We start from the raw sequence: 25,390 nt of genomic DNA on the forward strand, positions 1-25,390 counted from the left end.
TCTCAGCATTCCTAATAAGAATGCTATTTAAAATTCCTGTTCCTTTAATCAGCATGAAGTTGAAACAAAAATATTAAAAAACCTCAAACAGTAATAAAATCAAACCTAAGCTTTGAGACTGTGAGATTTTCATCATGCTTTAAATAATTTAAAATTATTCAAAAGCAATCTATATTTCCTATTGATGAGCTCATGTTAATTTAATAACACATGTGGCTGTAATTTTCATTAATTGACTTACACTCTGACCACATCTTAATCTACTTGACAATTTTTTCTTCTATTACACTCTCACAGCCAATTATCAAGCACGGATGCCAAGTTCACCCCTTCCAGTAATACCATGATTCAGCCCACTTAAGACAAAGCTCTCATCTTTATCCCATCTTTATCAACTTCTCTATCCCCTCTGCTCCTGGGACAGGCCAGCAGCCCTCTTTATCACTGCCTTGGAAGCACCTCTCCCCACACAAGGCAGAGAGTTTCCTAAGCAGTTTGGAGCTTGAACCACTCCAGAAGATCCCACTGTGAGACAGGCTGGGAGGGTGGTGAGAGCCCCAGGGAGCTCAGGAGTTTGGCTCAGGTCAGTTCCATGAGGACAGCACTCACTCAGGGCTCTGAGCAACACAAGTTCTCAGGAAAGACTCTTCTGCCTTTACAGTGCTATCTCATTATTTTCAAAGTGAAACTGTGTCAGTCACAGTGGAGACTTGGATCTGTGTGTAGTTAAAAAATGAATAAACAACAAGGCAGTGCAGAGGATTTAAAGCCAAGCTCTCCCTACGCAGAGCTGTCAGTGTCATGTGGAAACAGGTGATTTCAGCAGTCATAGCTCCTCTGCAAGCACTCAACAGGGCTTGGATTATGCCAGCTAAATAACAGTGTAATAGGATGTTTTCTTTTGAAGCACACATTCCCAGGCTCGTGCATCACACGGGCCCCTTGGTGCCTCAGGGCTCTACATCCAGGACTGTGAGAGCAGCAGAAACCTGGGTCACTGGTGTCCTTACCTGCAACTGGGCTTTTTGTTAACATACATATTTTCTGCTTCTCCTAGTGGTCATCTGACAATGATAAACACACAGGAGTGTCTGGGACAAGCCACCTCTACAGTGCTGATTCTGTCACAGTATGTTCCCCAGAGTAGCACCAACACCATGAAGTGTGGAGCTGTTAAGGTAACTGGACTGATGGATTGTTTCTTCCAAACCTTCCACAGTCTGGAGGATTTTTCTCCACCAGCCCTGCTTATTCCCCTCTGTCTTTCCTTTTATCTTCTTTTAATTTTCTTTCTTCACTGTAATGAGGCTTCATGCCAAGATGTCCTTTTATGTCCTGAATAAAACATTAAAACAAAAAGACAACTACAGAAAAATCAGGGCAGTAACCAGAGGACAATGAACTGTCACACTGGTCACTTCTGGTTTTTGTTCAGTGAAACAATTGTTATATTTTTTATCATTGCCCCAAAGGAGACACGGATTTCATCTCCCTCTCTCACACTTTCAGGATTACACAGACATACATTGCTAATCTATCCATTTCAGAGGCAGAATCCATCTTTGCTATGACTAACAGTTTAGTTGTGGAATTTCTCCTCAAACAATACCTTTTGGATCTGAATTCCTCTTAACCATGGAAATGTGGTCCAAACAGTGTGAGGTCCATTTCTAACAATCACCATTAGAGCTTCCCACACAGTCCAGATCCAGGCTGATGGGGGCGTAGCCTGAGAGCCTTTGCAGTGACAGCCTTGTCTTTTGCTGCTTTGTGCTCAATCTTTCATTTCAGCTTCATGCTGCTGTTCTGTTTGTCATCAGACTTTGCAGTGACTCCCTCCCCAAGAAACCTGTGATTCCTTTTGCTATTACATTTAAAATACAACTACAGTGATTATTTCCTGCAATGCTGAGAATTTTTTCAGGCTTCCCACTCAGCATGTTTGTAGCTGGTGAGAAAATAAGTTACCAATATAAATATAAATGCTCACATTTAGCTGAAACCTCCCATGCAAGCTACATTCTCATGACTGCTCAACTCTAATGGGAGTACTTGTTATTTACTGTAGAACATTTCATAGTATGAAGGCATAAGCCCTACTTTTTGTAATTCCTTAGATATGTCAAATTGCTTATTAACTCCCAAGTAACTGCAGAACTGATGCTTATTCTGCTTTCGCCTATTCAGAAAGGCCTTGAAATTCTAAACAACAAAATGTGCTAGCATTTTAAATCTGTACTGATTCTTTATTGTGTTCAGTTTGATTTCTAGTTTAATGGGTGGGGGTTTTTGTTTGTTTGTTTGTTTTTTTCCCATTTGATACCTCTGTTTTTCTCAAACTTTGTTTCTTTTCCCTGTGCCTGCCCTCTCCTTGCATGAGATGGGCCCTACGCAGTTTGTCACCTCCCCTTCCCCCAAAAACTGGGACTCAAGAAAGCTCAGTGATGAACTGCAGCACAAAGAACCTGAACCGAGCAAAGCTCACAAAGCAGCAGGTAGAACAACACCGCAGGAAAGTAAATAAATGCTGAGTTTTATCAGGAACTGCTCAAAGCAGTGCCCCAGCATTCACAAACAATTCACTACCCCAGGGGAAAGTGGAAGAAGCCACGGTGGGGAGGTTCACACTGCATTTAGGACACTGTTCTTTAAGAGTGGCGGAGGTCGGGAAGCGGCGGACGAGAGCTGTACGAACAAAAACTTTCCCCGGCTCCATTTATTGTTCGATGGGAAAGGCGCTGTCTCCCTGCAGTGCCCCCGCAGCCCACCAGGGGGCAGCGCGGCACCGGCCGCGGGACGAGCACGGACCCGGCCTTAAATACGCGTTCCATTAATTCGCCTTCAATCAATTCGCGTTCAATTAATTCGCGTTACGCCGGGACACTCGCGGTGCCGCTTGGCTACGAATGGAAAAGGAAAGTAACCATGCAGAGGAGGAGGGGCCTTAGTTCAGCCTTTTCTGTGTGGCACCTCTAAAGCCTCTGCTCTGCAATAGGACAAATATTCCCGAAATTACCACACCGGGGGTGGGGTGGGTAAGGCTCCTCCCCAACAAGCTGAGGGGAAGCAGGGAAGTGTTCAGATAGGGATTGGCACAAGGGACTGGTGCATGTGCAATCCCTTTACTCTGCTCCAAAAGCAAATATTCACCAACACACCTGATTTTCTATTTGCTGAGCTCAACTTGGTGACAACACAGAAATCTCTTTTCTGTTGTTGTTGTTTTCAATAATGTATTGTTTGAGCTCCAATCTGAGCTTTGATTTGTTCAGTTACAAATTCCAGACTTACTCCCCAAATGTTTCCAGTGGGATCCCGAGGCTTGTTTGGCACATGCTCGTGTCAGAACTCTCTGTGTAGTTGTTTACTCATGGGCCCATTTACCTTGTCTTCACTGGCGACATCTGCTGATTATTGTGCCGTACTCTGAAATATTTTTGTTGTCTGCAAGACAAAAGAGAAGAACTCAAAGCAGTGCTCAGCACTCTGAGAAATGGACAATTTCAATAGGGCAAACAACTTGTATTAGATAACTAAATCCAAAACAATTTAGGATAATTCCAAACAAAAGACAAACTCAAAGCCAGCAATGAATTCTTCCACTTCTGCTCCATCATGCCCCGATGATACTGTGAAGCTTCCCAAACCCCAGTGTTTTCCTAAGCTTTGCCAAAGGCTGGGAAGGGTTTGTAGAGGAACTTTTACCTTTGGAATTTACTAAAAGACATGTATGAATGCAAGCATTTTCCCACTCAGTTCTTAAAGCAATTTAGTGCATTTACCTGCTATTAAACGGGTTCCTGACTCCAGATCTAAGAACCTGGAATCTGTTGCAGAGAGGGCATCTTCCAAATGCCAATCCATACAATGGATCTGTGGCTCATCATGAATAAAAAAACTTCACAGGCATTCATTGCAATATGAATGTGCAAGATCCAGTGCAAAGTTCAACTCAGAGTTTTCTTTATTAAAATACCTTTTCACATTTCTTATACTAACGCATTTGCATGGACACTCATGGGATGCTGAAAGAACATTTGTCAACAGAAGAGAGCTATGAAGTCAGTCAGTTGTGACAGGCTCATGATACAAACAACATTTGCACAGGGAACAATAAAGTAGAGATATTAATCACTACCGGAGCTTCAAATTTTAAACATTTGGAATCAAGGATATAAATCCATTTTGTGTTTCTTGCTGGTTTTTCACCTTTGATGCAATGCTTAAAGCAGTAATTATATATAAAAATATAAATCCATGGCCTTTTTTCATTATTTTCTAATTAAAATGAGGATTTTCTTACCTGTGGCCCAAATGTTGCAGGAATTTAATTTGCAGTAAGAAAAAGAGAGCAACTGCTATGCTAAAGGCCAGCTGCTTAAGGGGTTGGGGACAATATTTTTTCTCTTTTGTTTTGTGTTCTTTTTTTAAACTCATGCAGCCAACATAAACATGGGCTGTAGGATTAGATCTGTGTCCAAACTAGATCTGTGTTAGTGGTTTATCATACTATAGAAAAAAAGGATAGGTATGGAATTCCATACTGGAAAAACTGGGCACAAGTACAACTTCAGATCTCTCCTAAAATCAAAGGAATAAGGATTGTACATAATAGGATTTTCAGGTACAGGCTCACTGACCTGTGTGTGTTATATCCATTCAATGAAGACTTATCATAGAATCATCCAAAATAACTGCGATGACAATAATTTCTTAAGGAACCATCACATCAAATTAACCAACAAACATCAGAACTTTTAAAGGGGAAAAGCTATTTAGCAAAGAATAAAGACAGTTTGTGCCTCTGATAGAATCACATGGTAAAGTCTGAATCTCTGAACAGTTATTCAAGTTTTTAGGGAGCCCAGAGCTCACTCTTCCCTCAGGCCGTCCCTGCAGTGTCACATCCCTGTGGGTTATAACTGAGCTGGCTCCAAGCCTGGTAGCAGTCCAGCTGCTGCAGCACAGGGAGCTCAGCACAAGCTGCAAGATCATGTCAAGGTACATCCATGGCTGGCCAGGCTGTGCTGAGCTCTGTTCTGCCACAGTGGTGGCACTGATAACCAACTTAGCGAGTTTAAAGCAAGCTTAGATATTTCTATGTTCTACTGGTATCACAGTAGTTGCTGCATTGTAGAAATGTACTTCCTCAGCTGTAGCTCCCCTTTTTTGACTTAGAGCACAATGAATTGGAGGCAAAAAAAGGTAAAATTGCATTAGCGGGAGAAATTACAGATGAGAACCTGGGTCAGTGGTTTCTAAAGCCACTTTCCTATGAGAATTTTTATTTGTAGTTTTTATCCATTAAATGCTTTAGGAACATCTCTATTGTTTCTCCTAAGGAAATGAACTTTGAAAAGACGGGTCTGGCAAATTCATAAATAACTGCTGCAAAGCCTTTGAAATACTTGCAACATCTTCCATCTTGGCTTGTTTTCTTCTCCCAGCTGATCTTTGAGGTGACTGTTCTAGGTAGCATCAGGATGCCCATATATTCTCTGCTGGCAAAAAGAGCAAAGGAGAAAAAACCAAAGTGTGAGTATAACTGTGGCCCTACCCTCTGTCCTGTAAGTATCCCTTAGAACCCTCCACAGTGAGCTAATAAATATTCACTGTTCTCTGAGGAGATGTAGGTATTATCTTCATCAGAGAGAAAAAGAAATAAGACAATGGAAGATTTAGAGTAACAATTACAATCTGTAAGTGGCTACTTACTGAGACAAGTTGGACTTTTAAGGGAACTGCTGACACTTAACACACCTGGAAATCAGATCCCTTATTTACTAGGGGATGTTCAGCTACCACAGTCAGATCCCAGCATCAGTCCCAGGAGAATTACAACCTTTCCCCAAGGACTGGTATCTCACAGGGAGCAATGCAGCATCTGACTGGAGACTGTGTTCCTGCAAGAGCCATGCCAGGGGTTATCTCCAGCACCCAGCAGGGGCTGAATCCTGGCACTGGCAAGCACAGAGGGCAGACAGAGCAGTCCTCTACACCAGCCAATGGGAATGAGCACAGAGAGAACCCAAACTTCATTGTTTTTACATTATATGACATAAATAATTCTGTCCACTGGGGATTCACAACTGTCAAGTCTTTCCTGACATCAGTTGCCAAAGTAAGGCTCCTTCCAACAAATTTCTGCTCAGGGTACATGGTGGCCTCTAACCTAACAGTTCAGTCTGTCAGCACCGAGGAGCCTAATTCCTTTTGTGGACTTACCCCCAAAGGATTTGCCCCATGAGTCAGAGGAATTCCTGGTTTATAATTCAGTGTTTATTTCTGAGTATCACCTTGTTTTTCATATCCTGACTGCCTGAAATTCCCCTCCCCCTCCCACCCCCCCAGTTTTAACTGGACACATCCTTCATCTTCTTTTCCTGTCTGAAACTATTGTGCCATGTTACTGTGCACAGTTAAACACAGGCCAGGTCCCCCTTCGGAGCTGGCAATGTGAATTCCTTTAACACTGAGAAAATACTTTTGGGATCACCTGAGTAAGATGAGAAAGTAGCCAAATAACATCTAGAAATTCCTCCAAAGAGATGTGAATTTTACAGGTTTCTGTTTCAGAGGGCACATGCTGAGGTTAGACAAATAGGCAGCTAAAATTACACAATGTCCTCATGTACTGCCAGTCCTCCTGAACCCCTAGGACAGAACCAAACAAACAAATACACAAACACGTCTAGGAGGTAGCAGGAGAGGAGGAGATATGAAGTCAGAACAAACTGCTGAGGTAAATTTGACACAATACCAATTAGTGTTTGGCGAAGTGCTATCTCATTGTCAAGATATTTCCTTCAATATGTTTTCAGAAACTGGGACCATTAAATAACTTAGAAAGATTGCCAGCTCTGATTTCAGGAAGGAAACCTCCTCCCAGTTCCTCTCTAAGTAATTCATTTCTTTTGCAAATACTTCCTATGGATTGCATTTAAGATACAAGTTTCTGAAACAGAGGAGATGGAGGGAAGCAACCTCTGACATAAAACTTCAGGTTCCTTTCTAAAGGAAACCTAAAGTTCTGGACCTAAAAATCCAAGACATTCAGGTTCAAGGTACTCTGCACTGCAAATCAGTCACAACCTGTACTGCAGCTGAGCCTTTATATAGTTCAAGTAATTCAAACTTTGACTGATTATTTTTCTAATGTGGCACCTTTCTTGACATAATACAAACACTTTCAATGCTCCTGTGTCAGTACATAGTGTTTACTAAAAGCCTGAACTCAATTTTTTGATGGTCTGTCAGTGAAGAAGAAGTGAAGTTCCTACATTTCCCTGCTGGATTATATTTATTCTGACAGAAAATATGTAGAGGCAAATGCATAAAAGCAGGACTAGCAACCATTAAAATTATTTGCTACATCTTCCTTCTCCACAGTGCAGTTTTTTGTTCTGTCTGTGACATCTGGAAGAGCAATGCAGAACTGAATGTTTACAGACTTGATCTGAGCAGTTGAATGCACATTATTGGAATGTAGGGAGTTAAAAGGACATTGGGATCTGATGAGTTTCCACCACCATTACTGAAATAAAAAGGCTGTGTATCCTCCCTGAAAACAGAGATCTTAGCAAAATACTCCTCTCTGCTGTGGTCCTTTGTCTTACACTTCTGGAACATCTATTACTTCCTAAACAGAGTTGAATTCTACAAGTTTTCTGACAGGCCACTCCAGCTAAGTGATCCATCTGGCATTCCCTGTGATTCAGATGCCAGCTGACCAGCCAGGCTCCTAAAGGCCCTTTTCCACTGACAAAGAAGAGAGCAGCAGATCAAATGCAACTTCACCTCTGAGCCAAACACTTAATTTGGCTATCAAGAAGCAGAACAGCTGGGAGGAAGTTTAAGCCACTTGATCACTTAAGAAGGAGCATTTTCCTTCTCATGAGTAGGATCATCAACTCCTCATTTGGACCAAACCTCTGAGATACATCACAGTTAAGTATGTGTGAAAATGAGCTACTGAAAAAAAATCCAAAACAGTTGCTAGAAAATTATGCTAAAAAGCACCTTAGTAGCTCCTTGCCTCTTCTGTATCTGTGTGGCCTGTAAAATGTTGAGAGGCAAATAGAGGGAATGGAAAATCTATGAAGAAATTCATCTGTCCAGTCCAATTTTAGGTCACTTATTGGGAGAGGGAGGTGCTGCTTTTGTCACAGGCTTTATTGGGAACAGAAGTGGGAATTTAAGAAGCAGAAGACAAGGCTCTGTTCTTTTGCTGCATCCTTTAAAGCACTAATAATTTTAAAAAAGGAATAGTTACTATGTTAATACATGAACAGCATACCTAAGGAGGGGACAATGTCTCAGACATGAACTGAATAAGGCAGCTTCTAGGAAAACTCATGAAAGATGCAAGTGACTTTGCTCTGGGGGGTTTCTGAAAATGAGATTAGTTTTACAGAATAACTACTTTTATTACCCTTCTACTGCTAACAGGAGAGTAATAAAAGAAACAGAAAGAAAACACTGCCCTCAGCTGACACTTTTCTTCCTTGAATCTGACATTACTTCATAGATTGTCTGGTTTAGCAAGCTTTAATAGCCCAATTAATTATGAAAGTGATTTGCACAGGGTGGTCAGTTTATTTTCAGTGACTTTTTATTATACTTCCATGGAGAGATATTTTACTCACTTTTGGCCACAGGAAAACAAAACAAAACAAAATCTTCGTATCCATTAGAAATTATGCAGGCTGTGGAAAAAAGACAACAAAACCTCCTCCCTAAGCTTACACCTCATGTCTGTCACAGCCACCCCGAACCATTTCTTCTTTTGTCTTGGACAGGGACAAACTTTTTTCTGCATGACTCTCCAAGGAATGTCTGGTATAACCCAGGGGAGGGTTCAGCTCAACATATTTTTAGAAAACTGAGAGCAAAGAATAAAAACAAACCTTTAAACTACGAGAGACAATGACACTATAAACTCTCCTGGCCTGTGTTAATATGAGCCTGTTTATTGTAACACAATCTGTGACCTTCAGTGCACTGCCCAGTGTCTGTAAATAATACAATGGGCTGCCTGTGTATCCCATGGGGATGGGAGTGCTGATGGAGCCCTTCAAAAATTCAAATGGATGCCATAAGCTGGCATAGAGTGTGCTATTGTGATTCTTATTTATGAGTCTCTCCTTTTTTCTTTTTAAGTACAAGCCCCAAAGTCACAAAGTGGGTGGCAGAAAAAACAACCATCTGCTTAGTCTGAGTTGGATTTGATAGCATATCTAACATTCATAAAAGTACTTCTGAAATGTGAGTTCCCTGCCTCTCAGATCTCCTGAGAGCAGAGTAACAGCTCATTCAACATATTTCTTCCATTTAAAAAAATTCCATATTTCGTCACTGGCTTCTTAGCTCTATGAAGCTGTTCACCATCTACAGAACCTTCACAAAACTCCAAATTTTTTCAATGATATCCTTCATTTATGAATGGTACTATAGCTGCACCCAGCTATAGCTGTGACCCAGCTTTGTACTCAGCAATAAAAACTGTTTGCCTTCAAAATTTCTTACAAGGTTTCAGATTACTTCCAGCCCTTGGAGTCATCCCACCTGCTCTACCAGTGGATGAAAACAAACCCAGGAGGAAACAGCCACAGACAGTGACTAGAAGGAACTTCTGCAAGTTGGGCTGATCAGCATCCCTGCTTGGTTCATCTGCTCACACCTTAGGAAGGAGCTCACCTCTCTGGGCACTCCAGTCACAGGATGTGTGTGTGAACAGGCAGAGCCCAAGGACATTCAGTGGCACTGCACAGCCTGGGGACTGACAGATGGGACTGGAACAGCAGCTCTGTCCCCAGTGAGGCATTTACCAGGTGAGCAGTTTTCATGTGCACATCTCCTGTGCCTCCACAGCCATCCCTCACCTTGTGCCATCCTGCCAGCCTTTGTGGCACAGACCCAAAGCTGTGCAGGTGCTCAACACAAACTCCTGGGAGATCATTACCTGTGCACCAGCACCACCAAACTCCAGCCCCTTCCACAGACTCCTAAAACTGACCATTCTATAAACAGAGGATTGAAAGCCTGATTTGTAAAAATATATACAAAGGGATTGCCCAATATCTGTTCTGCAAAGGTCCTGAGCAGCAAATAAACCACAGCAATACTTGAACACCATCTCACCAGCTGCATAATGATCTCAACCCATGCCACTAAATTTAACTGCTTGCATGAAATGTATACTTACAGAATGCCTGTTTTCCATAGAATCTGCAAAATAAAATACAACGTATAAATTATGAAATGGCACCTTGCAGAGTGACCAGTTTTATGTTCCAGAAAATACAGCTGTAGGTCATTCAAACTCTTTGTTCACTTTGCAATGATGTAAAATTCCTACCTACATCTAAGGTTAAAGATCTGAGCTTTAAGGAGTATCCCAGTTCTTGTTTAATCAATGTACAGGGGTGAGATCAGACATTTCAAAACCCACATTGAACAGGACCTGTTTGGCAGCTTTCCTGATCATGTGCTAGAGCAGAAGTCTCTGCTGAGGGCACAATCTGTTACTGGACAAGAGAGTCTTCCTTTTAGAGGCAAGCTCTCATCAGCATTTTACTTCCTAATTCAATTCCTTGCCAGGAAAATAATGTATTGCAGAAATCCAGCAGAGGATATAATTTTCAGGACAAAAATAACATCTTGCAAAGACACCAGACATTTTATTAATAAAATAGTTGCTTGTTCCTAATGAGAAACCTGAGGGCCTCTTTCCTATTGAAGTCAGTCTTGAACTTAAAGACTGGAGCATAGGCTTTTTAAAAAAAAAGTGGATTTAGCTATTCGGAAATTTTGCAGAATACATTTAAATACCAAAACATAAATATTTCTTTCCCGTCCCAAAGTAACTCAAGTTTTAGGAGAGGACTTCAAGTCTTGCTAAAAATGCTCATTTCTATGTTCTGTTGAGATATTTCACATGAGACAAAAGTTAGTGCTGAATCTTGAAGGGTATTTTCTTGAAAAGTGTATCAGATTCACCGGAGAGAAGATGTGTGAAGGAGTTGGACTCAGTCTTTGGGTTAATCTTCCCAGTATTTTTTATATAAATGGTTAGTTTCTGAATCTATGTTTTTTCAAATTATATATTTTTAAAATAGCAAATTTTAAAATCAGTCTTCCTGAAATCATTAAATGAAGGACATTATGCAGAGTACTACTACCATTATTAGACCCTAATAAAAGTCTTTTAGAAACTCCCTTGTCAGCCAGCAGAAGTAACAAGGAAAGTGAACACAGGTGAAGGTCGCTGGCATGGTACATTCAGAGTTTTCTACCCAGAACTTTTACCCTAAGCAAAAAGGATTAAAAACTGAGCTAACTACAGCACCTTACAGCAGTGTGTGAACTCAATTTCAGTATAAAATTGATCTCAGTGTTTGGCAAGATTGATCCACATGTTTAGACACTGGGAAACAAAATAAGAAGATACATGGAAAACACACAAAAGCATTTTTGCATCCTGAAAGCCAACAAAATTGAACAAAACCACTGCTGACCCATTGCTACATCAAAGCTTGGCTTTGAGTGGGTAAAACCATACATAAGGTTTATGAAGTGAGGCATTAACAAGCTGTCGTTTAGTCTCTGTCACAATGTATTGTTCTCACAGGAAGGAGGAAATGAGAAATTTTGTGTAAATTCCAGACTTCAAACAACGGGATGTTGGCTACCCAAAGCTTGGAGGTCACAGTGACAGCAATCCTGCCTCCTTGTTACCTGTCACCCACATCCAGAGCATCGGGGCTTGCTAGCTGAGTGCCACAGCTCTGCCAGGAAATGTCACACTCTGTGTCTGGGGAAACGCTGCTGGAAGCCTGGGTCATTTCTACCAGGTACCATTCAGGGCAGCCAGCAGGGAGCACTAATAAAGGCACAATGATCCAGTGCTTTTGCTGTAAAAAAGGGGTGGTTTTACTTTTTTACTAGTTTTACTGTAGAACTGAGCGATTTTTCATAACACCTGGCTTTCTCTTACTGCCAAAAATGGGGAATTGAGAAATGCTGGATTCTAGACACACAAAAAAAATTAGTCAAGCTTCTGTAGAAGCTCCATGTTTTATGAAAGGAATCAGAGCCGAAGGTGTGATACTGGTGATGTCTAAAATATTCCCAAGTCTTAAAAAAGGTAGGTGGTTTTATAGACTTCTGATGGATCTAAACTCTTGCTATTGCTTCTAGTTTCAAAGAACACATTTCTACAAAGGAATACATATAGCAGGAATTCAAGACACTGTCACCCCCACCTGCTCTACCATTTCTTGTTGCTTGAGGTTATGGAGAGGAGAATATGTGCCTAAACAGCTGCAAGTGCCAATCCACCTCCAAGCCACCTCCAGCCCTGGTGAAAGCCAAGATGTCAGACTATGAACCAAAGGTGCTGAGCTGCACACACACACAAAGTTCTGCCAAGCCCTTTACTGGAGCAGTAGCTTCCATTATGGAATCTTGGCAGGCAGCTTGGGAACAGCTCTGACATGGGGCATGCACGTAATCCAGCTCTGCATTGGAGGTTCAAGCAAGGTCAGAAGCTCCCTGCATATTTGTGCCTTACTGAAACCATCTGGCCTTGCCTGATTTTTGGCTGAAGCTATTGTAAAACATTTGGCTCCCAAATCAATGTCTCACAGATCCAGGCCTTAGTCTAGAATATGTCTAGAAACATAAATATCCAAAGAGTTTTTATATTGGAGAGAGGACAAGTTATTTGCATGGGTTTGGACTGCCTGCAACTATCATGTGCTCATAATGCCTGAGTTTTGAACAACAAAATGATTCCCCAGACCCCGTGAGTTCTTTGTATGCTAGAAAAGGATTCAGTGGGAAATTCTGGCTAAGATGTAGGTGGTAACCCTGAGGCTTAGTAGCAGGAAAGTATTTGAGCAGATTTCCTGATTGCTAGGGCTGATTTCAAATAGGTTTGTTCCAAACCTCTGAATGCAATGGGGATTTCTCATGCCTCTTTCCACTGGGATATATTTATTTTTCCATAGTACATTGTTGGTTGCTGTAGGACTTTTAGAATTTCCTGTCTCAATTGGAAGCTGCAATTGCTTCCAAGTGACCAATTCATTTTTCCAGACTTAGCAGCATAAAGGCTGGCTCTGCATTTTGTTTGCTGGATTTCCACTTTCCTAATAAAAAATTGGGAATTGTTATCTTGCAATAAGATACAATGAGCTCAGTCCAGTGCACATCAGATCAGTGCAAAGCTTATCACTGGTTTCTCTGAGCTTTGGGTCTGACACACAGCAAAGACAGTTCACTGAAGGAGCAAGAATGTACCAATAACATCATCTTCCACAGGAAGTGTCCTGGAAAAACGTGAGGAAATCTGTGAGCTGGAGTTGGCTCTAATTCTTCTCAGCAACACAAACAGGACTGTGCTACCCCAAGAACTGGGATCAATGTTGAGGGAAGGGCTGGAGCTGAGATAAAGATCCAGCATTGAGATGCTTGGGCTTCCTGACCCTACTGCCTCTTGGGAAGATGAAAGGTGTGATGGAAATAAATCACGCCTGAAAGAGCCTCCACCCAGGCAGCTGAACTGGTGTGTGACACACCCTGACCCTCCCTCAGGAAGAGCTGCCAGCCTGGACTGCTGGACTGGAGCACAGGCAAGGGAGGCAGCAGGGCCACAGCCATTTTATCACTCCTGGCAGTGATTTAGACAATTGCCTCTTTTCCTTAAGTTTTGGACTATATCACTTCTTTCTGAACAAAAAGCAGCAAACTTTGGGACTGGGCTGGATATTCCTGACTCACAATATGCTTTGGCCTTTTCACAGAGCTACCAAAGAAAGCAGGATTTTAAGGAAATTAGTTTAGCCTGGTAAGCATGAAGGACTTTTACACAAAGGTGTTACTGACCTGAATGGCACTAACTGTGACCGTTCCCCAAACTGCCATTTGGATGCAAGGTCTGATTTCAAGTTGAGACTTGAAGTTTTTGGTATTTTGTGTAAAATACTAAAGTAACAGCCCAGGGGTCTAGAAAAGGCTTTAAAACAATACCCGGGTGAACATCTTGAACACTAAATATGTTTCTGAATTACTCTTTCAATAACAATGCAAGGACAACTTCTTATCTCGCTGTTGCTTGCAGAGACAAAGTGAGAAGCATCCTCCTCAAACTCTCATTACAGCAGAGGAAATCCAGCATCCAACCAACCAGAGACTGACATTATTTGACTTTCAATCAAAACATACCTGACTAGAATGGAATTTCACAAATTACCTGCTTTTCCCACTGCAATTGAGTTAACTGTAGTTAACCACATGCAGGTCTTTTGGGATTTGAAATGTGCATTTGACAGTTTGTTTCTGTCCATCCCTAATGTAAAACCATCTCCTGAGTCCTGGCACTCAGAACAAAGAAAACAGCAGGGAGGATGGGGAGTCTTATCCACAGTATGGTGGAGGCATTCAAATGGTAGAAGCAGGAGATAACATAGCCAGCACCAGGAAAATAAAAAGAAAAGGAATGATGACAAATGCTCAGCACACTGCCAGCAGCCTGGGGCTTGGGAAAGCTCAGAGTATTATCAGCACTATGGATTCATGGTGCAGATTTTGGATAAGAACAAGCAACAGCTATAGAATTAAAAATACAGGAGTTGGTTACTGCTATGGCATCTGCCTTACTGGGGATAGCAGTGAGAGCTGTCAGAAAAATGAAGAGGAAAAATGTTTTAGCTCAGTCACAAAGAATTGCGTCAGACATAACAACTACTGACTGTTCTTCAGCTTCCTCTCTAGCACACATGATTTCTGGAATGCACAGAGAGCCCCTTCATAAGACAAAATTGCTTATGAAGCACTCAATTCTAATTAAACCACAATAGTTACCTACTAACAAATAAAAATAAAATGTTACATAGGTCTTAGGGGTTCAATCTATCAAACTGTGTAGCTGACACCAGTTCCTAAACTCATATGATTTCCCCAAGGACACGTTTGTCTGAATCATTGCTTTCCTGAAGCAGGTTGTAATCCTGGGCTTTTGCTCAAAATATCAAATAGAATGGTAAATGAACTTCTGCACCTACTAGTTACGTTCAACATCTGTCACAATTAGCCTAATTTAATATGCTTATATTAATATATATTAAAGTAGACAGAATATTTCATAGGGATCCTCCACTGCATTTACACTTCACCACCTCACAAACACAGTGCCTATCAAAAATCCAAGGTAGTGTTACATTAAGTGTAGTAGTACTGCAGTGCTGGGTGATGCACTGCTTATCTAATTGAAACACTTTTCCTGTGTATCAATCAGGAAAAACAGACGTGATTGAAACAATAAACTGGTACTGTGTTTCCAAGAATAACTGAAACTGTAGAATGTTACGCATAAAAGAGCAGGTGGACTGCAAGATTAAGGGGTGTTTGCAGATCCTCTGGCTACTTCAGTCCTTCAATCATATCCTATTTTACTGCAGTTCCCATCTTATGGTATTCCAGCTGTTTTAAGTGCTCTTTGAATTTCAGCTCTGCTGTACCAACCTGGAGCTGACATCTTTCTGGTACATAACCCGTTCTGTTGTGCCAAAACCAGGGCTGGTGAGTGGGGTGATAGTCACCCTCACACCTGGACAGAGCAGGTGAGAGTTCTACAGCAGCTGCTGCAGCTTTTTATAGGTCCAGTTCACACCCATTGGAGAACATTTCAGAACATTTGTGGCCTTGGGGCTTAGCCCTAAAATAAACTGTGTTTTTTCTCTTGGTGGTCCAGCTTGAAGTGCCTGGCCATGCTCTTAAGTGTGAAAGATATTCTGATTTTCACTGCAAGGCTGTGAAAAATGAGTACAACACACAGGCACAGCACCAAGGATTCCTTTGCCACAGTTGTCACCCTCTAAACACTTTGCCTTAAACGGATGACCTAATCCCTCTGTTTATTCAGCTGTGAAATGGAGATAAAAATTGCCATGTAAGTCCTAACAAGGGAAAATTAAGTAATGTTTTCTGAAGTATGTGGAGACCCTGACATAAAAGATTCCCCCGAGACAGAATATTGTGTCAGAGGTGAGAAATGCCTTATAGAAAAAAAATAGAAAATTAAAGCACAATAACCAAAAATTAAAATTGGCACAAAACAAAGCCTGAATGGGGACAAAATGTGAACTGTTTGCATCCTAATATTTACAAATCTAGACTTCCTAACACAAAGAGAGGAGAGGAAATCCTTTCTGATTTAGACTTTGACAAACTATGATGAAATAACCTACTTTTAACCCACAGTCTCTGAACTCATTAGTGCCAGAATATTTGTAGACAGTAATTGCCAGCAAGCTGCTACTGCCCACACACACGTCTGTGTTAGGGGAACTGCTGAAATGATCATATTGCTTTAAAGGCTTTTAGAGTCTCTTGTTGGAGGCTTTAAAGATATTTGCTGGAGTTACACCCAAAGCAAATGGAATATTTTATAGCATGCGACAAATATAATTAAGAGACAAATGCTTCTCTTGAGCAGTTTGAGATAACAGGATGTAGAATCCTGATCCTTAGAACAGGGATCTAGATTCAGATCCAGATGTATGGCCCAAATTTTCAGCACATCCAGCACAAGTGGGCTGATGAAGTAGATGTTACAAAAATTAATGTCATTGATTTATGAGGAGCCATGAAGGTGTCATGCAATTTATCAACTTCTGTAATTTTGTAGCTGCACTTGATATGTTCTTATGTGACTTGCATATCTTCTTTTTTATGGCACTTATGTTCTAAATATTCAGTCTAAAAATTATCTTATAAAATATTCAGTCACAAATTTATCCCTAACCTCTACACACATGCTTCCTTAAAGTGTTTAATTTTTCACTAGCTTACTTACCATTATTAGTTTTTCTGATTTCACTATAAACTGTTTCAGTCCCCTTCTGTTCAGGAGCTGGAAAATGTATTAGCACAGAATCAATTTGTTTTCTTTTTTTTATTTTTTTTTTCATTTGTTTGCTTTATGAAAGCTCCTTAAACAAACAGAATACACTTTTTTACTTTCAGAAGCAGCAGCTACATAAGCAGCAATGAGCCTGTGGAGTCTGTGAAAAGCAAGTACAACCCCCTCCCCAAACCCAGACTGTAAGGGTCAGAGAGAAGGATGTCTCGTCTATATAAAAACGATGATGAAAATCTGCTTCCCTTTCTAAATTTGACTTCAACAGTCAAGTTCTTCTGAACTTGAACCAATACTGCTTTAATTTCACAGAGACATCTACCACTAGAGAACAGTTTCTCTGGATCACTTTGAAGAGCTTCTTCAATTTGTTCTAAGGAATTAGGGATCCTGGCCCTGAAGAGATCTGTCACTTGGAAGACTAGCTACAAACCCTTGGCAATTAGCCTGATTAAATCTTAAGGGCACAAAAAAAAAATTTAAATTGCTGTGCTTTGGGAAATGTCTCAGAAGAATATTTGCAGATTTCACACTGCACAGATTCCATTGCTTGCTATCTGGGAAAGGTTTCATTTTGGACAGAGCCTTGTCTAAAGGCCTGAAAATAGCAAGAATAATTTTGTCTGTGGTCAGCATCAACTTCTGGCTAGTAGGAAATTAGAACAATCTCCTGGATTTATTGTATGGCTGTAGTTTCAAAATCCCTGGGCAATCAAGGTGCTCCAGAACTGTACATTTAAAACCACTTTCTTCACTTGCTGTAAAGGTCTGTGATGGCAGGGTCCAGGAGTTTGCTGCTCTTGGATCTCAAAGCCCTTCAGAAACACTCATTCATTTCAGTTAAACTGAGTCTCCTACAAAACCTCAGAATTCCACCAGTATCACCTCCAATTTCTGTGGACCTTCAACAAACCAAGAAGTTATATTTTTCTAGTTAAATTTTAAAAAATTAATTTAAAAAAGGAAAGAAATTCACATTTCTGGATATAGAATCCTGTGATTTAGCTATTAAAAATGCCCAGCATTTAAAGAACTCAGACATAATGATTTGCAGATTCAGAGTCAGGACTGTTAACTGTTTTGCATTGCCCTGAAGAACTCAAGTGTCTCTGGCACCACATTCTGATTTCCCAAAGATAATTTCATTAATTTTTTTAAAAATTATGCATCCTTTAAATGCTGTGAGCTAACGCATCAGAATGGAGTTGCAAAACTGCTATTAATTTAAACAATAGCAGCTACACTTCCCTAAGTCTCTAAACACAGCTTTCAAAGTTGCAGGTTTGGCATGAACTTTCTTTGCAAAATAATTTGAAGAACTCAAGGCACATTTCAAATGCTTACAGACTACTGCTTAAATGATCAAAAAGTGAAATAAAGTTTAATCTTCTTGGAATTTTAATAAAAGGTAGCTCATTTTTTTTAGGACTCTTTTTTTAGCACGTTACAGCCCTAAACCTACTCCTACTGACTCTGTGCAAAGACTTGGTTGGAGGCATTTTCCTTAGTTTGCTTTTTCTTTTTAATCATACCCATTTCATTATATTGTGATACAGTGCCACTGCCCATGTTATTTCCTTTGTCAATCTTCCAAAAGTCGTCTTAGCACTGAAAAAATGTGCCAGGAGGAATTATTTGGATGATTTGACATTTTGTTCCCACAAATTTTATAATGTTGCCACCCTGCAGATAACTAACTAGATATAAAAGTAAAATAAGGAGAACGTTCTTACTCAGCCATGATTAGCACTTTCTGCCTTGTCACTTTAGGGATATTTCCTGATCTGACTTCAGTCCCTGCTTTTGGTTTTGCTCAGATTCACAATAAAGGGTCTAAATCACCTTGCCATCTTTTTTCTCAACTAAGCTTTAGAAAAGACAAGCAATATATTTGTGTCATGCATACAAACTTGCTAAGTATTGAATTTAATAATTCCAGAAAGAAGTATTCCAGAAATTACCAGATAGCTCAGACATTACTTGAAAAACAGGGTAAAACAGTGTTTTCAAATGTAGGTAATTCTTTACTGATAAAGACAAGGTATACATCCTTCTACAATAGTTTCAACTTGTTTTGAAGTGACATTTAATCAATTCTAATTCCCAGAAGTGATATTAAGGCAATTGTTGCAGCTTAGATACTGCAGCATTTATTGCAGTAGCCTTTCACAGTACACAGAATATGATTTTCCTGCTAACATTAGTATTGACATTGACAACAGTGGCAGGAGGAACAAATGATTGGAAAGATAAATTAAATTGAGGTTAGGCCAGAGAGATCAAAGAAATCTGCAGTTCCTCAAAAGGCAGAAATAATCAGACTCTGTGTGTAAGCTGCTGGATGAACAACGTGTGCCCAGAGGAAAGCTAAATGTGATTTGCTTTGTCTTCATTCAGAAAATAGGAGGAATCAAAAGAGGCATAAAAGGGATTTGGAGCAAGGTGATAATCTGAAAGTTCTGTTCCCTAGGAAGGGCTGGTCATACCCACAGACAGACATGAAAGAATATTATGACTGGAAACAAAACCTTACAATAACACCAACGTAGCAGATATCAGTAGCAGTCCTGTGGCCAAATTGTGTCTGTGGGTGTACATGATTATTACAAGGGAATATTAAGAAACTTGGCTTTGCTTCTCTTTTCCCAAGAATAAATCTCATCCTGTTTTCATTGTGATAGTGCAGAGCTCAAGAAATGACTTGGTTTCATACAACTCCTTCTATTTAAGCAGCATCCTCAGGATGCTCTCAGAGAGGAGCACATTAAATACTTGCGGTGCAGTTTCCATTTCCACAACCAAAGCACTCCACTGTGTCCTGGGGCAGCAAAGGAAATCGATCAGGGAACTGCTCCTATCTCTGTACACTCAAGCACAGTTCAGCCTTACAGAATGTATCAGTGTTCTGTGTGCCATGCATAGGTCTGTAGCATGAGGCAGCATTCAATTAAAATAATCTGATCTCATTTACACACCATAATAAACATTATTCTGTGGTTTAATGGGTTTCTGTCTACAGAGCATAGAAAATATCTTATTGCTTAGTCTGATATACAGGAATAATGTTCTATACCAAGAATGAATATAAAATGGAAAATAATGGAAATTGAGATGTTGATCTTTAATAGGCCTTTTAATTTAAAAAATGCACTATCATATCTTACTATTCTACACCATTTTAGAATTGTAGTGCACACTCACAAACAGTTGGAACAATTATTAGCCCTATTCTGAAGAAGACAAAAACTCTAGTCCTTCATTGCAGAATTTAGCAGAGGTGGGTAAATTAAAACACAGGGAAGACTGTGATGAATGATACCAGGAACTGAAAACAGAAAGGACAGGAGGACTGGCTGTTCCAGGAGGGCTTGGCTGCCAAGCTTGAAGAGTGAGCACTCTTGCCCAAACATCTGTGCTACCAGCTAAACAGTCATGTCTTTGGTCTCTGAAATAAGTGACTAGTCCTTCCTACCAGGAAGAAGGAAATTTATCCATTTCTTCCTCAGTCTGCTTCTCATTCAGCTGAAGCAAAGAAGGAAGAGCAGAGCATAAACTACTCCAGATGACACAGAATGACTGAAGTGGGCATTTGGGTGGTTAATAAATTTCCATGGATATTTCTCCTTCAAAGTTGCAGACATTTACCTCAGCCCCACACTCTGAGGTCAGGTTACTGCAGGAAGGAGGACAAAGTTAGTTGGGCATCAACAGCCTGATTTCTCTGCTTACAGTGCCACAAAATCCAGGATGGTCTCCAGGCCTCTCCAGACCAAGGGACTAAATCAATACTGGTCTCCCTTTCTCTATCACAAATCAATTACAGCTTTGACCCTTCAACCAGTTCCTTTACAAAGGAGGAAATTCCATTGGTTTCTGCTCTCTCCATTATCTTACCCTGTGGCAACCTCAAGTGGCCCTCAGTGAATTTGGTCTCTTTACCATGATTAATTAACAGCAGGCTGCCTTCTGCTTAGAGCCACAGCTCCAGCTGGGAGCCTTGCTCCACACAGACCTCCTGTAAATGGGAATGATCCCAGGGCAAGAACTGCAAGAACAGCAGCAAAGGAGCCACAGCATCATTTAGGAGCACTACTGGCAGGAGAGTGTGAGCACACAAAGCACAACCCTAGCATTCCCAGGTGCCAATACCAGGCCAGTGTCAGGGAGCAGCAACAGCCCCAGAGTTACTCCCAAACATAAACCATAGAGGCTGGACAATTTATTACCTCTGTGAGGATCAAGCGAGGAGACTTCAACTTCAGTGTAATCCACCTCAGCACTCTCAACGTCAGGTCCTGCCCCAAAAATATCAACAAAATGTTTCTTTGTAGGACTGCATGCTTTGTTTGAGCTGTGGGCTTGATCCTGCTGCCACTGTAATTAATGGCCAAGTGCCAATTGACTTGGATAGGTGCAGGACCAGGCCCTACTGCTAGCAGATGGGAGTGACTCTGCTAAGTTGTAAAGCCAGCCCAATCCTGAGGGTCATCCCATTCCAAAGGGCAGAGGACCAAATAAAGGCAGATTTCTGAAACTGTGGAACATGAAAATTGTGCTTAAAACTGTTACTTGCAATGTAACACCTTCAAAAGTGGCATGACACAAAATGGAGTAGGGAATTACCAGAGCTTCTCCCATATTCCTGCTCCAGCTGCTCTTCCCTTTCTCTCCCTGCCAGGACATCCTCATTTTCTGTGGCTGCTATTCCTATTCTCCACTTCTTTCACATTTCAAGCCATCTTTATGTCTTTCATGGCCTTCCTCATCACCCCTCATTCTCCAAAGTTCTGCTTTGCCAATTAGCCAATATCAGTACTTTTCTCCTAAGCTGCCCCGAGCCCCCCATAAAATACTTGGAATGGAATCCATCTTCCTCCTCAGAATGTTTCTCTGCCACAATACCCATGGAAAGCCTGGCAATGATCAGACACCTGACTTACTAAGACCACTGACTGACAGGTACTGGCTACCTGGGTACAACAGACACAAGAAAAAGCTGTTGCTTTCTACTTTTTTTTTTTTTTAAGAGTTGGGATGGTTTTCTACCACATTTCTGTAAGAGATGGAAGTATACATAACAGTCATTCAGACTGAAATCTTGCAGAACTGATTTGGCAGACTGTTTTATTCAGATTTCATAGCAGGTTATTTTTAGATTTAATTCATAAATATTTCAAGATCCAGAGAGGTGAAGAAAGGACAGATAAGTAAAAGAAGAACAAATCTGTAGAAAAACATGTTTATTAAAACAGATCTGAATATTTGTTATATAGAACCTAATATTATAAGTTGTATTTTTATATTTTTATATTTTTATATCTATAATTAGATGGCCTGGGATCCAGCACAGCTAATTACACTCCATAATGCAATTGATAAAAGAGTCCTATCAGTGTCATTTTGGACATGGGAAAAAAGGGAGGGCCCTATCATTAGTACCTCACTTCTACCATTAGAAAACATCAAGACTTTCAATTACAAAATAATTTTAAAATCTATTGTTTAAGTGTTGAATTACCTTTACTCTCGTCAGTTGATTTCATGTAGTTTTCATTATTTTCAATGTAACCTGAGCCTAAAATATGAAAGCCAAAGTTGAGCTGACAAAGTATTCACTTTGTATAACCAATGAAATAAATGAGTTACACAGCTGCAATTCCTACTGTCATTATCTGTATTTCTACACAACACATTCTACTTTTATATTCCCACCTAAGACATTCAGGTGGGAAGAATGTGGCTTTTAAAATAATCAGCTAACAAACACCCAAGGGGCAACTTTGTCTATGTCAGGTGCTCTAAACATCATGTCCACCTGTCACTGTCAAGTGCACTGAGATCCTGCAATAAAAGGTGCCCAGGCAAGTCAACATCTCTATACTGAGGCCACATCACAGGACCATGTGCCACAGCTCAAATTTCCTATCTGAAATAATTTTCTTGCAGCTGTGTCAAAAGCAGAAAGTATTTTCTTTTACCATGATTTCTCCATCTGTGATATTGTCAACTGATTGTCTGGGAGAAGTGTCTGAGCAGACTTATAAACCAATCTGTGTAAGACGTGCTCATAAAAACTGTACAAAGACAAAATGACAGAAGATACCTTGGACAATCTTATTGGTATTCCTCTGTATTCCCAAACCCTTGGGCCCCATCCAAACAATAACTATGAAATCCAAAATTTTAAATAAATGTTTAATTAAACCCACCTACTAATGGTCTTATAGCAAAATATCCTACCTGAGTAGTAGTTTCCATCACTGGGCTGTCTTGTTAGTTTTTCATTTGTCAAGTTTGGAGCTAAGGCAGAACTGAAAAACAAACCAATAAAATTTGATGTAATTATCCAAAATCAGCCAATAAAACCAACAACATGATTCTGTGCAAAGAAAGATCAGTCACTGTCTGTGCTGACTACCACATATTCTTAAGCACTGAAACTAATGGAAATCTTGCCTTTGCTTCAGGAGAAGCACAAGGAAACTTCAAGGTCAAAAATGTTCCCTATTGCATTATTTTTCTTTAAAACCTCTGTATTTTCAATTTTATTCCATATTTAAATGCATTCAAATACAGGCCTGACATTCTTGTATTTCACCTAACTGGCCTTTTTTTCTATTGTTAGAGTATTTCCTCATCCTGTTGCTGTGTTAGCAGGTGGTACATGAAGCACAACCATCTATTGTCTGCAGGTGTGTGCTGTAAAAAGCTATATTCATGTGAAGCAAGGCTTACAGCCCTTCATACACAGAAATATTGCACCACTATCATAAAGTAGGTGTCGTGGTTTAACCCCAGATGGCAGCTAAATATCACACAACCACTCGCTCGCTCCCCTGCCCTGCCATGGACAGGTGGGGAGGAGGATTAGAGAAAGATAAATCCCAATGGATTCAGATAGGAACAGTTTAATAATTCAAATGAAGTTAATAATAATAATAGCAATGAAAAGTGGAGAGAGAGAGAGAGAGAGAGAGAGAGAGACAAACCCCAAGGAAAACAAGGGATGCCCTGAGCAGCATCAGCACCTCCTGCAGTCCCAGGCTCGACACAGTTTTGCTGCCAGGGCTGTGCTGTGATAGCAACCAGCATCTGCTTTATTCAGTCTTCAGTAACCCCACAACAGAAAGGTCTTCCAAGAGGTGGGACCAGCAGGATGCTTCATTTCCTCCGTCTCCAAGGCTGCTATACTGAAAGCTCACCAGGATTCTTCTAGGTCCTTGAAGTACCCACTCCTGAGATAGTCTGTGCCCATGGAACCTCTGAGCCAGTCCCAGTGGGGCTTCTGCCACACATTCCCTATCAGGCTGATTTCAGCCTCCAGCAGTCAGCTCTTGGAATCCCCCTCCAGGAACACAAGTGGGCTCTGCCTCTTCACAGCCTGATTACATCAGGGTACACTATGCACCCGTATCTGCTACAGCCTTATTCTCCTGGGGGCTGACGTTACGGGCCATGTGATCCACACAGTCCAGTAAACAGGGCTGTCCCTCTCTTCCACATGGTTGGAGGCAGAGCCCCTCTAGTCTTGATCATGGGTTTATCCAACTTCCTTATTGTGAAAATGGATTAGAATTCCTTTCCATAGGATCAGGAGTAAGATCAGCCCTTCCACACTGTCTGGGGAACTGCAGACTGCACTGGCCAACTTTCCTGGAAGAACACCCTCTTGTGATTATTTTTCCTTGCAATTCATGTAGGGCTGAGGTAGTATTTGCATCCCACTTCCTCATGTTGTCTCTGTAGGCCTGCATAACAAAACAGGGCCTCCCCTGATGTGTACCCTCAATATCCACCCTTGACCAAACAACACTTTATGTTACCAGCTGAGATTCTGGACCATGTATGTGGGGAGTAGAATCTATATCCTCTTTGAGTTGCTCTACCAGTTTCTCCACATCAGGGACAAGGAAGAAAAAGATTTTTCTGTGTACTGCTAAAGCAGGGGAGCCACTGCCTCCACCATTGGTGCCTCTCTATGTCTCCAGACACTGCCAGTGAGTTGATGTATGATGATGGTACACTCTGGTGTGCAAGTTTCTGATATGTGGTTTGTGTACATTAGACTTCATCTGGATCTGTGAGTGACTGTGTGTTGTTTGAGTCATAATAATTATCTACCTCTAAGCATGGCTAATTCCCTGCTTTACTGGGAACCTCTCTCCATACTTGCCTGTGTGAAACAACATCATCCTTGAAGAAATACTTTTCCTTGACAAGAGCTGCCTCCAGAGCCTGAGGACTTGTGTTAGTCTTCCAATCATCCTGTCAATTCACCCTTCCCTAAAAAATTATCACAGCTGCTTGGCTTCCCTACCCTCTAAATCCACACCACCAGCCCCATTATCCCAGCATCAGAGCAGCCAGGTGATAAAGTGCTTACCTGGATGGTGACTGAAATCTTTTTGCATATCCCACAGCTCACTCAGGGATAGGAATCAAGTGCCTCTTGTTCTGCCTCTTCCTCCT

General features: G+C 40.9%; 1 protein-coding gene across 1 annotated transcript in view; it reads right to left on the minus strand.

Moving 5' to 3' along the window:
- Positions 1 to 5,284: 5,284 nt before the first annotated feature.
- PECAM1 (platelet and endothelial cell adhesion molecule 1) overlaps positions 5,285 to 25,390 on the minus strand; it is a 29,898-nt gene continuing 9,792 nt past the window's right edge. The window contains exons 11-17 of the mRNA XM_062506568.1: positions 23,162 to 23,232; positions 22,440 to 22,496; positions 21,148 to 21,216; positions 16,859 to 16,915; positions 13,303 to 13,331; positions 10,205 to 10,227; positions 5,285 to 5,498 (exon numbers count right to left, since the gene is read on the minus strand). Of these exons, the coding sequence (XP_062362552.1) occupies positions 5,285 to 5,498; positions 10,205 to 10,227; positions 13,303 to 13,331; positions 16,859 to 16,915; positions 21,148 to 21,216; positions 22,440 to 22,496; positions 23,162 to 23,232 (520 nt within the window). The remainder of the gene's footprint in view (positions 5,499 to 10,204; positions 10,228 to 13,302; positions 13,332 to 16,858; positions 16,916 to 21,147; positions 21,217 to 22,439; positions 22,497 to 23,161; positions 23,233 to 25,390) is intronic.

This window comes from Cinclus cinclus, chromosome 20 (assembly GCF_963662255.1).
Source record: "Cinclus cinclus chromosome 20, bCinCin1.1, whole genome shotgun sequence".
NCBI lineage: Eukaryota > Metazoa > Chordata > Aves > Passeriformes > Cinclidae > Cinclus > Cinclus cinclus.